The sequence below is a fragment of the Salvelinus alpinus genome, chromosome 35, assembly GCF_045679555.1.
Source record: "Salvelinus alpinus chromosome 35, SLU_Salpinus.1, whole genome shotgun sequence".
Lineage (NCBI taxonomy): Eukaryota > Metazoa > Chordata > Actinopteri > Salmoniformes > Salmonidae > Salvelinus > Salvelinus alpinus.
Genome location: NC_092120.1, coordinates 3750001 through 3768027, shown reverse-complemented (window position 1 = coordinate 3768027; position 18027 = coordinate 3750001). Strand labels below are relative to the sequence as shown.

The 18027-nt window shown below is 43.1% G+C and overlaps 1 protein-coding gene across 4 annotated transcripts in view; it reads right to left on the bottom strand.

Moving 5' to 3' along the window:
- Positions 1–11547: 11547 nt before the first annotated feature.
- Positions 11548–18027, bottom strand: part of hace1 (HECT domain and ankyrin repeat containing E3 ubiquitin protein ligase 1) — a 24404-nt gene continuing 17924 nt past the window's right edge. For 3 of the 4 annotated variants that reach the window (XM_071383139.1, XM_071383140.1, XM_071383141.1), the window contains exons 16-24: positions 17401–17498; positions 17038–17125; positions 16580–16729; positions 16196–16392; positions 15668–15799; positions 14512–14610; positions 14200–14270; positions 13979–14092; positions 11548–13474 (exon numbers count right to left, since the gene is read on the bottom strand). In XM_071383139.1, coding sequence (XP_071239240.1) covers positions 13372–13474; positions 13979–14092; positions 14200–14270; positions 14512–14610; positions 15668–15799; positions 16196–16392; positions 16580–16729; positions 17038–17125; positions 17401–17498 — 1052 coding nt within the window. In that variant the 3' untranslated portion in view covers positions 11548–13371. The remainder of the gene's footprint in view (positions 13475–13978; positions 14093–14199; positions 14271–14511; positions 14611–15667; positions 15800–16195; positions 16393–16579; positions 16730–17037; positions 17126–17400; positions 17499–18027) is intronic. The other variant, XR_011672687.1, reaches the window with a different exon arrangement.

Below are 18027 nucleotides of genomic sequence, written 5' to 3'. Positions count from 1 at the left end.
TAAAACCACGTACCTATGTGAGAGTGGATTCTCGGCCTTCGCTAGCATGACAACTAAATACAGGCACAGACTGTGTGTGGGAAATGATTTAAGACACTCTCTCCAATACAACCCAAAATTGCAGAGTTATGTGCATCCTTTCAAGCACACCCTTCTCATTAACCTGTGGTGAGTTATAAAACCTTATTTGTTGATCGAAAATTGTGAATATGTAAGATGGTTAAATAAATAGCAAAATTATTGATTATTATATTTGTGCCCTGGTCCTATAAGAGCTCTTTGTCACTTCCCACGAGCCGGGTTGTGACAAAACCTTACTCATTCTTATGTTTAATAAATGTATTGTATAGTGTGTGTGTGTGTGTGGCAGGCTTACAATGATGGCAAAAAAACATTTGAGTGTGCTGACCCTGGTGCTAGAGGTTGAATGTTTGAAGGGGTACGGGACTATAAAAAGTTTGGGAACCACTGCTCTATGTAGTCGGATAGAGTTTATATAGATTTTAAACTAAGAGGATATTTTCTTTGATATTCAAATACACGTATCATTAAACCAAATAATAATTGAAGTATTTTGAGTACCTCAGAAAACCAAATAATATTTGAAGTTATTTGAAAATAAAAAAAATATTTGATAGCTGCCGAGTATTTGATGAAGAACCAAAAACTACAACAGTTGGTGAATTAGTGTAAATATAATGGTTTGGAGGGCTCTTAGATATGAATCTTAACATAGCCTATTGACTAGAATTAAATACACGAGGGACATGGAATCCCCTCAACATTAGAGTAGACCACTTTTGCAGCATCAAAATAACTAACAAATATATTTTCATAATGAGACAAGGTAATACAGTAACACTTGACATCAAGTTCTTATATGTGGCGTAGTCATAAAACCCTGACTACACCACCTGGTGGAGATTTGGAGCACCAGGACTCCTAACTGTATAAAGTTTGAGTTCTAGTGACCAGTTGGGTGCGAATCACAGTAAGCATAAAACACAAGGAGGCAAGATGTCAGCAAAAGGTCTGGACGTTTATTTTGAACAGAAATAAATAGGTAAACATTTAGGTCTGTTAGGTACACCTCTTGGAGGGAACGCAACACCCTGCTACATCTAAACTCCCCGTAGAGTGAAAATAGTATGTGATCGTAGGTGCGGGGAAAGGCAACAGAGGCAGAGAAAATACTGTTTACAGGGAATTTATTATTCCTTAAACACGGTATGGTGGGGAAAAGGGGCTGGACGGAACCAAATCAAAGAAAGTTAAAGTTAAAGAGTCCCCTCTCCTACCTTACCTGCCTCCCCACTACTTACCTAACCTGGCGCGCTAACCAAAATACAGGGGGTGGTCCGCCCAGGTCTTACCTAGTGTGCATAGACAGTTTAAATACTACGGGTTATGTATGCCCGCAGGCCTCTTGCTTAAGGTGCGTTCCCCTTCCCCCCCTGGGAACAAATGAAACAGAATAATTCACCAATAATTTACATGAACAATTAACCAAAAACACTAAGTCCTATTGGCATACACATACCTAGGAAGGAGCGGCTACAAAATATTATCCACAAAACTTTTACAGACCGCCACAACAATCTACACATGACATAAAAATAAGTTCTCTTCCCTGGGGAAGACACTGGGTTTTATCAAGCTGGAGAAGGAGTTGGTAATTGCAGACAGCTGTATCCCCTGACGAGAGGGAGGGGTCAGAGCTCCAATCTGCAATGGGGCCGACCAATCAGCTGCTTAGAATCCAGGAAGGCATTTCCTGAAATACACACACATACAAACCAACAACAACACAGAAACTGTGGAACGTAACAAGGCCACACACTAATTGGCTAGTGTTGAATTTTAAGGGGTGAAGAAGTCCTTTCATGGTTTTCCTTCTGCTCTGTCCACTCCTGATCCACCTCTGGGTTAGGCCTGAGGCACAAAGAAATATTGAGCAGTAAAATGCCACACAATTGTCTTTGAATATATGTATTTACAATAAACCAGTCTACTCCTTAAAATCCAAAATCCATTCTTTAAAATCACCCAGTCCAGTGGAAAATAGTTAAAAACGATGCACTTCCCTGTTACTCCACTGTTCGTCTGAGCTCCTTCCTCATCAATGCCCCACACGGTTCTGCCCCCGATGCTGCTTCTTGCAAGGCTTTAAATACAGGCTTCAATATGCAGTGAACCAATGGGAATACATCTGAATGATTGTACCTGCATTCTCACAAGGGGCGGTGTGCCAATCGGGCTGTGAGTTGCTCCGGTTCCTCCCGTTGTTACACTCCAGTGATTATCGGCAATGTTCCTATGAATCCACCCAGTGACGCTCCAAAACAAAACTTATGTGAAATCACAAAAAATACACGTGAAAAAAATAGCAACATTTTCAGTTGATTTCGTCATATCATGACATACTAACCTTGTGATTATTACAATAGCAACATTTGTGTTACATAGGATTTTGGAAATTGCTTTATAATTGCATAATAATGGAGTTATTACAGAAGTGGAATAATGAACAGTCGCTATTCCCCTAGTAGTTACAAACTCTCAGCTCATTGCTATGCAATTCAAATGCAATTTCCAAAGTATTATGTAACAACATGCTAATAAAACGTTTCTCCAAAGTAATTACAGATTATTACACAGGCACAAGAACAGTTTCATGTTAAGTGTTACTGAGATTGCTAACAGTAACCAAATATGGCTATTAAGTGTTGAAAGGAAACTAAATATCCCAAAACTGCCTTCTTGAATCAACTGCAGCCAAGGTAGGTTGAAAATCATGTTAGTTTGTATTCTGAGTAAACTATCCCTTTAAATATGGTATAGTGTGTGTTTGAAACAACAACATGTCATTTGAAACAACCTCTCATGTCATCATCATTACCCATCCTGCATGTCTAGAGGGTGAGGGAGAGAGGGTGAGGGAGAGAGGGTGAAGGAGAGAGGGTGAGGGGAGATGAATGCGCTGTAATTATCCGTCCATGGCACATATCAATCACACACAGACAGACACACACACACACACACACACACACACACATCAATCACACACACACACACACACAGACACACATCAATTACGTGTCCTAGAGACCTTGCCACAGAGCGAGCGCCGGAAAGGAAAAGCAGATGAGGAAAATCCGTTTGACCTGTCCAAGACTAAATTAATTATCCAATTACCCGTCTCCTCTCCAACTGACTGTGCTGCCCAGATAACTCTGCAGCTATTTACAACTGACTGGCTCCCCAAGATAACAAAAGGGCCATTTGCAGCATAATCACTTCACGTGGTGAACGATCGGAGCAAACTCCCTGAGACTGCCAAAAACTCTGAGGAGTCGGACCTCCAAAATCTCATCAGCATTTCTTTTAGCTTTCCACACTCAGTCCACTCAGAATGACTGACGACAAGGAAGTCTCCAACAAATGGATGGCAAGCATTTTAGTGGCCCACCTATTGACGGCAGAGAGAAACATTTACGTTTTAATGTACATTTCCTGCAATTCTAGACATTTTGCCATGGGGTCGAGAGATATGTTTGCAGTTTTAAAGCAAATTTCCTGCAATTCTACACATTTTGCCATGACTTATGCCATGTTAATATAATATGTGAATGAGAGTGACTAACAAAATCAATGGGGGCCCCCTGGAGGTCAGGGCCCCTGGGCAGGTGGCCTGCATGCCCGGTGGGTATGATTACTACAAGTTTAAATAGCTGGCTAGACTAACTTACCATCTAAAAATTGTTAGCTGACATGGCTCATTGAGTGACTGTCAGTGACTAACATAACAATAGAAAACCTGTTGATGCACAACCAAATGTTTACATTTCACCTTCTATATTCTACTATTCTTACTCTCAATATTACGTTGAGACTGACTGAGTTCCTGGTCGGGGCCCCCTAGCGGCCAGAGTCCCTAAGCGACTGCTTATGTCTCTTATGCCTGGAGTCGGCTCTGCGCGCACACACACACACAAGCAGGAAAATCTGTCAGAGCCCTGTAATAATCTCAATGTATCAAAGAGCTCTTCAAGGCTCCTCACGGGACAATATGTCTTCCCCTGTTCCCCCTGTTCGCCAGGAGTAAGCATATTTCTCCCAGGAAAACAAGAGAGGTGGGAAAGAAGAAGGGAGGGGTATATATTTGTTATTGCTTGGAAACAAGACAGGGCTTTAGATTGTTATGTCACAGAGCAAAATAGGACGTTCCATCCCTTTCTTCTACCTTCTCCTTAGATATGCTAATGATAAACCCCTGTCCTTACCTCACCCCCTTCTCCCTTCCTCTTTCACTTACTCCCTTTAACTTCTTCTCTTCTCTCTGATATAAGAGAGTTTGTCAAAAGACAATGTGTGGGCTTCACTGATTTAGAAAAATCAGGTATCGTAAACCTGAAAAAGTGCAGCAAAGGCAAAGACATGCCACAGTTAGGCAAGATCAGAACACACTAAAGAGAGTTCTAAACATAAAATATGTAAAGTTGAAGTCGGAAGTTTACATACACCTTAGCCAAATATATTTAAACTCAGTTTTTCACAATTCCTAACATTTAATCTGAGTAAAAAATTCCCTGTTTTAGGTCAGTTAGGATTACCACTTTATTTTAAGAATGTGAAACGTCAGAATAATAGTAGAGAATGATTTATTTCAGGTTTTATTTCTTTCATCACATTCCCAGTGGGTCAGAAGTTTACATACACTCAATTAGTATTTGGTAACATTGCCTTTAAATTGTTTAACTTGGGTCAAATGTTTTGGGTAGCCTTCCACAAGCTTCCCACAATAAGTTGGTTGAATTTTGGCCCATTCCCCCTGACAGAGCTGGTGTAACGGAGTCAGGTTTGAAGGCCTCCTTGCTCACACACGCTTTTTCAGTTCTGCCCACTAATTGTCTATAGGATTTAGGTCAGGGCTTTGTGATGGCCACTCCAAATACCTTGACTTTGTTGTCCGTAAGCCATTTTGCCACAACTTTGGAATTATGCTTAGGGTCATTCTCCATTTGGAAGACCCATTTGCGACCAAGCTTTAACTTCTTGACTGATGTCTTGAGATGTTGCTTCAATATAACCACATCATTTCCCTTCCTCATGATGCCATCTATTTTGTGAAGTGCACCAGTTCCTCCTGCAGCAAAGCACCCCCACAACATGATGCTGCCACCCCCGTGCTTCACGGCTGGGATGGTGTTCTTCGGCTTGCAAGCCTCCCCCTTTTTCCTCCAAACATAACAATGGTCATTATGGCCAAACAGTTCTATTTTTGTTTCATCAGACCAGAGGACATTTCTCCAAAAAGTACGATCTTTGTCCCCATGTGCAGTTGCAAACCATAGTCTGGCTTTTTTATGGCGGTTTTGGAGCAGTGGCTTCTTCCTTGCTGAGCGGCCTTTCAGGTTATGTCGATATAGGACTAATTTTACTGTGGATATAGATACTTTTGTACCTGTTTCCTCTAGCATCCTCACAAGGTCCTTTGCTGTTGTTCTGGGATTGATTTGCACTTTCCGCACCAAAGTATGTTCATCTCTAGGAGACAGAACACGTCTCCTTCCTGAGCGGTATGACGTCTGCGTGGTGCCATGGTGTTTATAATTGCGTACTATTGTTTGTACAGATGAACGTGGTACCTTCAGCCATTTGGAAATTGCTCCCAAGGATGAATCAGACTTGTGGAGGTCTACAAAAAATTCAGAGGTTTCAAAAGAAATGGCTGATTTCTTTTGATGTTCCCATGATGTCAAGCAAAGAGGCACTGAGTTTGAAGATAGGCCTTGAAATACATCCACAGGTACACCTCCAATTGACTCAAATGATGTCAATTAGCCTATCAGAAGCTTCTAAAGCCATGACATAATTTTCTGGAATTTTCCAAGCTGTTTAAAGGCACAGTCAACTTGGTGTATGTAAACTTCTGACCAACTGGAATTGTGATACAGTGAATTATAAGTGAAATAATCTGTCTGTAAACAATTGTTGGAAAAATTACTTGTGTCATGCACAAAGTAGATGTCCTTGTCGACTTGCCAAAACTATAGTTTCTTCACAAAAAAATTGTGGAGTGGTTGAAAAACAAGTTTTAATGACTCCAACCTAAGTGTATGTAAACTTCCAACTTCAACTGTATGAACCACAACTGAAAGAAAAAGAACCAAACAACAAAGCAAGCTGAACTAAAGCCAATTACAGTACAGACAGCAAAGAAAAAACCCAACAGCACTCTGGAAAAGATTATGGAGGACCTCAGAGGTCTCTGTGATTGTTTGACAAGGAATTGGAAGGATGGGATGGACAGATCAATATTGTATGTCAGTGTTCCAGAACCCTTCTGAGAGGAGCCCAGAGCACCGCCGCTATGAAGGGGAGGTTGTGCGTTGGAGCGTGAAACACACTGAGCGCGCTCACAACTGCCAACATCAGAGCCAAAGTCAAACAGAGGTGTAGGGAGTTCAAACGCAGAAACACGTTTAGCGTTTTGGCCTCTTGACCCGCCGACTCAGCCCAGGCATTGATGTGTATTCATGAATGTGTAAATAAGGAGAGGAAGGCCAAAATGTGGGAGAATGTGAATAGCAAACACACATACACACACACACACACGCTTACACAAGAATACACGCACACACACACAGACGTGTGCATTAATGCTTGTGCGCGCACACACACACACACTTATATTATGGAGTAGTTTATCTGCTGTTTGATGGGGTGCCCCTTTCATGGTGCTCTCAGGCAGAAAAAGCACTGACTCCAACCCTGACCATATCCCTGACCTCTCTTTTGAGGCCACAGTCATGAGGGAGGGAGGAAGAGAGATGGAGAGAGAAATGAATAGAAAAACAGCCCCCGGCGTCACCTCCCCTGCCTCTCTCTGCCCTCCGGTGTTCCCATAATCCCCCCAACCTTGAGGTCACTACCTACCTGCTTCAGCACTGCATAACTATTCTCTGGCCACAGACGTGGCCACTCACTTTTGGTTAGACAGAAATCTGCTGCTTTGTGAATGACTGACACATATCACAGTTTATATCACCTTTCAAAAATATTCTTAGTTACACCCCAGCTAGCACAACGTTCTGAGAACCATATGTTTCTTAGAGCTTGGTGAGAGCATGGCGGTCCTATGGTTATTTTGCGTACAACCTTCCCACAAGAACACTTTAGTAACGTTCAGAGAACATTCTAAGAATGTTATTTAAAAACATAAACATTACGTTCTCAGCATCAACAAAACACTCTCTATCCTCTATCTTATTAAGTGTGTTCAGGTGAGTGTTCCGCATCCACTAATTGGCTCACCTGATCTTAAAGAGTGCTTGTTTCCTTTGAAAGGCAGGCTGTTTCAATATACTAAAATTAACAGCTTTGAATGTGTAAAAAAAACATGGCATGCTAGCTCCATCCTGGTGGAGCAGTGAACTAATTCCATTCATAGAGACCAGAATATTATAGGTCTGCTCCTCATTGTGTATAAGTTAAAACATCAGTGAGATAATGTGAGCTCCTGGCCAACAGGAGACACTTTGGGTAAACATGCACTCCATACAGCATGCAGAATGACAAGCTCTATTCACACAAGCTGACACATTCTAAATATTCAATGGCATTGAAAACGCTACAATCTGGCAAGCATCCTACCCCCTATCCTCCCTGGTAGAACTGCCTGCCCCCCCACACACACACACACTTTCTCTCACAATACTCTCTTTCTTACACACACACACTTTCTCTCATAACACTCTCTTTCTTACACACACACACACACTCCTCCCCCCCGCCTCTCCGTTGGCTTGTTGGCGGAGCGCTGAGTGAATTAACGAGTGAAAGCAGCTCCTGTAACGAGGGTGCCAGAGCACGTTAGGGCTGCCGCACAATCTCAGTAAACGGCCGTGAGAGCTGCAGTCTGCTTCAATGAGGCACACAGCAGGGGACTGGGGTCCGGGGAAGAAGAATGGGGAGGGAGGAAGAGGAGGGTGCGGAGGCACAGATAGCCTTACTGCACATACTATACAGTACCTCCTTTGCTAACACTGCCTATTCAAGATGCTTCAGAGTAGCCGAGGAAAGAATTGGAGGAGGCTGAATGTCTTCGATGTCTCAAGGAAAACATGTCTGTTTGTCAAGACACTAAAGATAGTACCTCAATCTTATCCCACTGGGCAGACATCAGTTCAACATCTAGTTTTTATTTACATTTGGTTGAGTTGTCAACTAACGTGAATTCAACGTAAAATCAACAAAACATTTCACCAAGTCATTGGATTTAGGTTAAAAGTTGGGTGAAAAAAAGATGAAATGCCCTCACGTTGATGACTTTTTGCAAATCCAATTTGTTTTCCACGTTGCTTCACATCACATTAAATTTTAATGAAATGACATGGAAAGAACGTTATTTCAACCAGTTTTTGCCCAGTGGGATGTAACAGTTTCTGCCACCACATACACATCTCCTTCATTCAAAGGCAACCTACTGCATCTCATTCAGAGTTGCCCTACTGTACTGAAAGGCTGTATGCTGGCAAACATGTACTGCATATAAACATCAGGAAACTGAATCAATAATGTCACTGCATATTGCTGTTAGTTGTAAGCACATAACACACAGTTCATCAAATGTAATGAAGACACATGTAGCCCAGATGCTCTAACCAGGATAAATGACATCGCCCAGGTGAGCCATGCATGTCGATATGAATCAGCTGGAGATATACTGCTGACTGTCTAAGTACAGTACATTACGTCTTTGACTTTTAAAATGCTTACTAAGCTCCGGCGAGTATCCCGACAACACACATCCTCTCGACTTTCAGCTATAATTGAATAAGAGGGACCGCAGGGACAAGGTGAGGCTTAATAACAATATATTCTCCAGCACCAATCAGAGGGGTGACATGGTGAGGGCTGCTTGTGATGTCATTAACCAACATGTCAGCCATTTTAGCTCCTGATAAAACAAACAGTGCCTTCAGAAAGTATTCATACTCTTTGACTTATTCCATATTTTTTTGTGTTACAGCCTGCATTTTCTTCATACCCCATAATGTTTTAGAAATGTTTGCAAATGTATTGAAAATGTAATGCAGAAATATCTCATTTACATAAGTATTCACACCCCCGAGTCAATACTTTGTAGAAGCACCTTTGGCAGTGATTACAGCTGTGAGTCTTTATGTCTCTAAGAGCTTTCCACACCTAGATTGTGCAAAATGTTCCCATTATCCTTTTCAAAATTCTTCAAGCTCTGTCAAATTGGTTGTTGACCAGTGCTAGACAAACATTTTTAGATTTTGCCATAGATTTTCAAGTAGATTTAAGTCAAAACTGTAACTCGGCCATTCATGAACATTCACTGTCTTCTTGGTAAGCAACTCCAGTGTAGATTAGGCCTTATTTTTGGTTATTGTCCTGCTGAAAGGTGAATTAATCTCACAGTGTCTGGTGGAAAGCAGACTGAACCAAGTTTTCCACTAGGGTTTTGTCTGTGATTAGCTCCATTCCTTTTCTTTTTATCCTGAAAAACTCCCCAGTCCTTAACGATTACAAGCGTACCCATAACATGATGCAGCCACCCCTATGCTTGAAAATATGGAGAGTGGTATTCAGTAATGTGTTGTATTGGATTTGCCCCAAACATAACATTTTATATTCAGGACAAAAAGTTAATTGCTTTGCCACATTTCTTTGCAGTATTACTTTAGTTGCCTTTTTGCAAACAGGATGCATGTTTTGGAATATTTTTATTCTTTATTCTATAAGCTTCCTTCTTTTCACTGTCAATTAGGTTAGTATTATGGACTAACTAAAATGTTGTTGATCCATCCTCAATTTTCTCCTATCACAGCCATTAAACTATGTAACTGTTTTAAAGTCACCATTGGCCTCATGATGAAATCCTTGAGTGGTTTCCTTCCTCTCTGGCAACTGAGTTAGGAAGGATGCCTGTATTTTTATAGTGACTGGGTGTATTGATACACCATCCAAAAGTGTAATTAATAACTTCACCATGCTCCAAGGGATAGTAAATGTCTGCTTTTCTTTTCACCCATCTACCAATACAGTAGGTGTCCTTCTTTGCGAGTATTTGGAAAACCCCCCTGGTCTTTGTGGTTGAATCTGTGTTTGAAATTCACTGCTCAACTTAGGGTCCTTACAGATAATTGTATGTGTGGGGTACAGAGATGAGGTAGTCATTGAAAACTGTTAAACACTATTATTGCACACAGTGTGAGTCCATGCAACTTATTATGTGAAGAAAATTCTAAAAACATCATCCAACTTTGACATTATGGAGTACTGGGTGTAGGCCAGTGACAAATAAATCTCAATTGAATCCATTTAAAATTTCTGAAGGCACTGTACACTATAGCAGATGAACAGGTGAAGCAAGAGGGCTGATTCCACCCCAAAATCTGTCCACGTGAAGATAGTTCTCTGTAGCGCTCTGCCTGCAGGTCATTGCCTTGGTGAAACATGCCCCAGTGTCTGCACTAGAACAAGCCGAAGGGGAGTGACAATCTACACGACCATATTTTCAGCCTCATTGCTTTGTGCAGTTTGTACTGTAGTAGAGGACATGTACCCAGTCAGTGGTTGTGTGTGTATAAGAGACAGAGAAAGGGTGAACACAGCAGATGTAATCAGTATGTGCGGATGCAGAGGTAATAACTCTAGAGGCCAGCCCGAAGAGTGCATTTATCTCTGCCTGAGGACACAGAACAATCACAAAAACCTCAACCAGCCAGATGAAGAACTCTGGAGGTCAAAGGTAAGACTCTACTCTATAGTGCAGTGGTATCGCCTGACAGTGTCTAAAGCAGTGTGTGTGTGTACTGTGTTATCGCCTGAATGTGTCACACAGGTCCAGGTAGGAGACTGGAGGGTGAGCATGAATAGTTAGCTAATTCAATTAAGTGAATGAGAGTGCATGTTAGTGTGGCGAAGATATGTGGTAGAATGTGATGGACACTCTTTCTCTACCCACATATTCAACCACTTTTACATTCTCTGTCTGCTCTCTCTGGGTTGTCAAGGGGACATATGCCGGGTCCACATCTCAGCCAGCCCTGGGCCTGTCCATGCTGCGCTGCCTGTCTGTGTGTACTCAACCAGAGGTTGGCGTTGCCATGGTGAACCAGCCAGGCTGTGTTTAAGGTAGAGCTTGGAAGGGCAGATTGTATGGAGGATGCTGCGTTGCTATGGAGAACATAACATGTGTGTTTAGAATGTGGCTTTGGTCACAGTGTGTCTGTCTGAGAGAGATGGAACAGAGGTTGTGTTTGAGGGAGAGTGCTGAGGAAACCGTTTAGCACAGGTAGCCCTGCTGATCTTAGCCTGTGACCCAACACAGCACATGCTGAGGGCACACACATCCAGACACACACCACACACACACACACACACACACACACAAATCCACCCACTATGCACTTTACCAGCATGCCCTCACTCACACAAGCTTGGGTATTGCTCAATGCTCTCCCACAATCACTCACTAACAGTTTGTGTATGGGGGGGGATACAATCTCAAAGTTTAAACAATGTATTATGTTTATGGTAAAATACATACTTTGTTTTTGAGTAATTTGCAGAAATATCTATAAAGGCTCTGTATACAATACAACATCTGATTACAATTGCAAAACAAGTCATACATTTAAAACAATAGTGATAAATAATATGAAATATAAGTATTTACATTCCCACATCATTGTAAAGAAGTAGAGTCATTTAAATCAAGGATCAAGAATAAAACATTTCTTAGCTACATTCATGATATGTCAAGTCATGATATGTCAAGTCATGATATGTCAAGTCATGATATGTCAAGTCATTATATGTTTCTGTCCCTTTTTAGAACATGTTCCACCATAATGTTCAGGTAGGATAAAAACAAAAAAGCAATCAAAATAAAACTGGCTCTCCCTTTTTGGCACTGCTGACCAAACCTTTCACTTAGCTCTATATACTGTAGTGCTCCTCTAACCTTTAAGTCAACTGAGCTGGGAGAAATACAACATGGTAAACAGAGGCGGCATCCCAAATGGTACCCTATTCCCTTCATACTGCACTACTTTTGATCAGGGCCCATAGGGCTCTGGTCAAAAGTAGTGCACTATATAGGAACTACGGATCCATTTGGGACGCACACAGAGAGTCCTGCCAGTCAGATACAATAGAAAGGGATGACTGACTACTGGGCTCAGTTTTCCAAAAGTTTTCTAACCGGATAGGATTAAATACATAGAAATAGAATGAATAGAAGTCAATGATTCGTCTGTTCTATTCGTTCTATGCATTTAATCTTATCCAATAGGCGAAATCCGGATAGATAACTTTTGAAAAACTGGGCCCTGATGATCACTACAAGGACACAGAGATACAGCTGCAGATGACAGACTAACACAACAGAATGACACTAAACTGAAGAACCTCACAAAGTAGAGCCATGAGACATGCACCTTATAGGGTGAGGGAGTTGTGGTTAGGCAGCTGTGAAGATCAGGGATGTACTGTAGCGGGGGGTAAACGCCTGTAAGCACCATTAATGCTTCTATTCATTTTGGGAATCATTTATGTACCTATTCCTAGGACAAATTAGCATTTTTTGCATTAGTGTTTATGTTACTCGCAGGCTAGAATCTTCGCCACCTTTTTACGACTACCTCCCTGGTAAACACATGTAAAACCACCTGGCCACACCCCCTTAATGTAATATCATTATAGACTCCCCCTCCAATTCTGAAATACACACCAACCAGATCATTCCATATTACCATGTTACAGGAGAAGAATGTCAAAGGAGAGAGACTTAAAGGAAGGCAGCCGACTGGCTTCACGCCGTGGGAGGGATGCTGTGTAGCCAGTCTGTAGTGGATAAGAGGTCTGGCTAGAGTTGTTGTTGTGACCATGGTAACATGTTTTTGGCAGTTCAGAGTGAAATCAGGGGTATCACATTTCCTTTGCCTTCAATTGGGTTGAAATGACAGGGAGCTTGTTTATCTTATAAAAATCATACCTTGTTCTGGCTGTAGAATAGAATCTACCCAGCTATAACAAACTGCCACATAGATAGGTGAAATATGCCGCATAGATAGGTGAAATATGCCGCATAGATAGGTGAAATATGCCACATAGATAGGTGAAATATGCCGCATAGATAGGTGAAATATGCCACATAGATAGGTGAAATATGCCACATAGATAGGTGAAATATGTTTGGATTAGGAAGTGTTGGATGAATTCCTTGCATGTGTCCATGCCAATGCGCACACACACACACACACACACACGCGCACACACACTCTCGTGTGCATGGACCAGAGGAGTCCCGCTGAGACGCAGCTGCAGCCAGCGTCACGCCATGGTGTACCCGTAACTCCCACAATGTAGTGCGACCAACAGCCTGTCCCGCAGGACCTCCTGGCTGGGGTATTCTGGGAGTTTCATCATGTTGATGCTGTGGGAGGAACATCATGGTCAATGTAGTTCCTTGTGGTTCACTGCAGATTGATGGCATGTCATTATGTCTCATATCATATCCAGCTGCTGTAGTATACAGTACAATGGTGATTTCTACCTGCCAAAGTATAGACCTACAGCGATGAGAACTACAGTACCTGTCCTTTCTATCCAACATGCAGAAACCCCTTCCTGTTTTTCCCTCTCTTCTATACCAGTGCACTAAAGCAACACACACGACTCCAGAGGCAAAGGAGACAGAGGAACCATACTGCCCTCTAGTGCTTTTTCTGTCAGCATGCTGCTCTCTCTCATGTGTGAGTGACAACTTGTGTGTGTGTGTGTGTGTGTGTGTGTGTGTGTGTGTGTGTGTGTGTGTGTGTGTGTGTGTGTGTGTGTATATGTGTGTGTGTATGTGTGTGTATATGCGTGTGTATATGCGTGTGTATATGCGTGTGTATATGCGTGTGTATATGCGTGTTTATATGCGTGTGGTCCTTACCAGGTGCTGGAGGTAGGCAGTAGGTTTGATGTGTATGGTACAGAGGCAATAGTGAACTTCTGTAAGCCACTACCTCCCATCAGAAAGGCAAAGCCACCATGAGGTACCCTGGAACTGACAGGGACATGAGAGAGGAATTAGACAGGACAGTCCTTATGAGGGAATTACTGTGAGAAACTCACCTGCCACATACACACATACACTGACTATTAGAAATTCACCTGCCAGTGACAAACTGCAACAGCAGGACCCTCTCCTCTTGGGTAAGGCTTTCTACCACCTTCCAGAACCACTACAAGACAAGAGAATCCACATTAAACCAAATGAAAACCACTGTGAGATAAGAGAATCTGACAAGAGAATCAACTTTAAACCACTAAGCCAGCCTGGGAGGAGGTGTTAAGACCTCTGTAGGATCAGCCATGCCTGTGGTACATCTCTCTGATTTGGAGGTGTTCCAGTAAAAAGGGTCCTCCTCGCTGATGAGGTGGTGTTACATTAAAAAGAGTCCTAACCGGTGAGAGCTAACTGACCTGGATGACAGGTTCCTCCAGGTCATAGCCACTGGTGTATTCTGTGTTCCTGTGCCAGTCCTGCACATCGATCTCTGGCATCCCAGACAGCAACAGCTCCTACACACACACCCACACAGACAGACACCCACACAGACAGACAGACACGCACACAGACAGACAGACACGCACACAGACAGACAGACACCCACACAGACAGACAGACACGCACACAGACAGACAGACACGCACAGACAGACAGACACGCACACAGACAGACAGACACGCACACAGACAGACAGACAGGCACACAGACAGACAGACAGGCACACAGACAGACAGACACGCACAGAGAGGTTAAATGGAGTAGTAGTTAGGACACATGTATCATATACAACAGACTTATAAAACATAACTTAATGCTTCTTCTGTTCAAAATCATGTTGACAAAGACACAAGGGTGTTTTTCTAACACAACTGAACACGGGTGGTCCAGTGGTAAACAGAGCAGAGCTAAACTCTCCTCCCCACTGAGTCTGAGTGTTGTCAGCAGGCGAGCTGTGACCGTGTGACCGAGGCTTGTACCTGCACACACATGTCCAATAACACACGGTGGGCCAGATAATCGCCATGGTACCCTATCGATCCAGGGACTAGTGAGGACATGGATTTTGCCGACACACACAGAAACAAATCTGATCTGAGCCGGGCGACGGCGAGAGGCCTCAAGGTGACCCCAACATCCCATTGACACCCCCGAGCCAGACAAGGTCAATCAATCCCTGCATCAGACATCAGATCCCGCTAGGCGAGCAGGCGAGAGCAGAGGAGGAGAATAAAATATAATGGGCAAGAGGGGTTGAGAACAGAGAAAGAGGGGTGAGGAGAAGGGAGTTGAGAACAGTAGAGAGGAAAAGAGAGAGAGGAGAGAGAGGAGAGGTGAAGGAGAAGGGAGTTGAGGACAGCAGAGGGGAAAAGAGAGAGGAGAGAGAGGAGAGAGAGGAGAGGTGAAGGAGAAGGGAGTTGAGGACAGTAGAGAGGAAAAGAGAGAGAGGAGAGAGAGGAGAGGTGAAGGAGAAGGGAGTTGAGGACAGCAGAGGGGAGAGAAGAGATGAATAGAGAGAAAAAGAGAGAGAGGAGAGGTAAAGGAGAAGGGAGGAAAATCAAGGACACTAACCAATTCATATTCATCAAAGAGCTGGATGAGGGAGGGGGGAATGAAGGTGTGGAACCCGTGCAGGAAGGCATTTATCTGGGGTTGGATGGCTCGAGTCATCCTCAACTCTGTTACCAACTGGACATACTCCGCCTGAGTGAGAGAGGGAGAGAGAGGTTTATATATAGGGAACATTCACTACGTAGAGTCTGGTTGATCTTTGGGCAGCCCTCTAACGCCGTCTCGTTTTACTGGCTTCTTCCTTACAGAACATTACCACCTGCAGGCCAGGTGGTAACTACACACTCAAATTCCCCAAAAATGTCCAAACTTTGTCAAACACAGGCAAGCACGCACACACATCATATACACATGACATATTAATCATATAAGGTCATAAGTGTTATAGAATAGTCTACATCACATCACAACTTCCTTCTGCTTGACCTGTCAATCATCTGCTATTCTCACCTAGTTGATGTTGAGCGCAACAACAAAATGCTAGGGGTTAGGAGTTTCAGATCCTCCTTCTGTGATAGGCTGGCTCACCTTGTTGTCCTGGGTGACAATGATGCTAGTCCCGCCAGGTTTGAGTGGCACCTCCTCCATGGCGCCGAACACGTCTGTTTCCACAGAGAAGGTGAGCTCCAGTCCCAGGTCGCTGATGTCGTTGTCCAGGATCCACTGCAGATTCTTGGCATACTCTGGATCGATGGACGACACGTCCTGGTAGTTCACTGGGATGCCTGGACACACAGACCGCACCCGTACTGTTACAACACTGTAGCATCACTGTAAAAACACTAACAACTGTATTATAACCCAGTTACAAATGTAACAACCTGCTCAAGTAGAGGATACACCCTGGTAGATCACTGGGATTCGTGTTAACAACCCACTGTAGAACGTGTGTGTGAGGTGTGTGTGTGTTACCCAGTATGTGTTTGTAGAAGGAGCGGGTGAAGTAGATGTTGACCAGCTGACGGTGGTAAAGAGCCAACCCCAGGATCTGACCCGCAAACCGGAAGTAGTTCAGATGATCAGGGTTCACTGACGAGTTACTGTTGGGCTGGAACGTGGTGCCTGTGAGAGAGAGAGAGAGAGAGAGAGAGACACACACACACAAATAAATACCAGTCAAGCTTTGATCTTCTTACCTACCTATCTTGAATAAGTATTTGGATCCTGATGCGATAAAGGAAAACATTACTCAGAGTACACAGCTAGGCTAGGCATACAAACATATAATTAACCAACAAAGTATTTGGATCATGATGCAAGGTAACAACATTTAAAAAAAACAGTGAGGGAAGAAAATACACCCTCAATTACAGTAAAAAAAACTGTTTACACAAACAAACATCTCATCAGCCAATCACAGGGTGTCTCACCGTCCGCTGACTGGGTAAAGAGGCCGTAGTCTGCATTGATGATCTCATTGGACAGGACGTCAAACCACTCCCTCACCACGCCCTGGCCCTGGAACACAAAGGTCACAGGTCAACTAAAGGTCCACTGCTAAATGAGCATGTACTGAAATAGGACCCTATTTCCTGTATAGTACATTAATAAAGTGTTGCTAGCACTAAGCACGGGTCATTTGAGATTGTGACCTATTCCCTTTCCATTTTGGGAACTATTCCATTGTTTCCATTGCCCTAGGCAAGTTCAATCAAGAGTTTCTAAACTAAAGTATTTTAAAATAAAATAAATACTATTTGAACCTAGGTCAGACAGACACTGAAAATACCCACCATTCCTTCCTCTCCATGGAATCGTACTGCGATGCCCTGTTTGAGCTTTTCATTGGTCGATTTGGAGACCATCGCACAGCTACTGCTAAATATGGACTCTGACAGAAAAGAGAAAGAAACATATTGAGAAAGAGACACACTGAAACATTACTGGGTGGAGTGTAAGACATTTGGGGATGAAGGATGGTCAGTGGGGTTAGCTGTACAGTACGGGTTATACTGTATGAAGGATGGTCAGTGGGGTTAGCTGTACAGTACGGGTTATACTGTATGAAGGATGGTCAGTGGGGTTAGCTGTACAGTACGGGTTATACTGTATGAAGGATGGTCAGTGGGGTTAGCTGTACAGTACGGGTTATATTGTATGAAGGATGGTCAGTGGGGTTAGCTGTACAGTACGGGTTATACTGTATGAAGGATGGTCAGTGGGGTTAGCTGTACAGTACGGGTTATATTGTATGAAGGATGGTCAGTGGGGTTAGCTGTACAGTACGGGTTATACTGTATGAAGGATGGTCAGTGGGGTTAGCTGTACAGTACGGGTTATATTGTATGAAGGATGGTCAGTGGGGTTAGCTGTACAGTACGGGTTATACTGTATGAAGGATGGTCAGTGGGGTTAGCTGT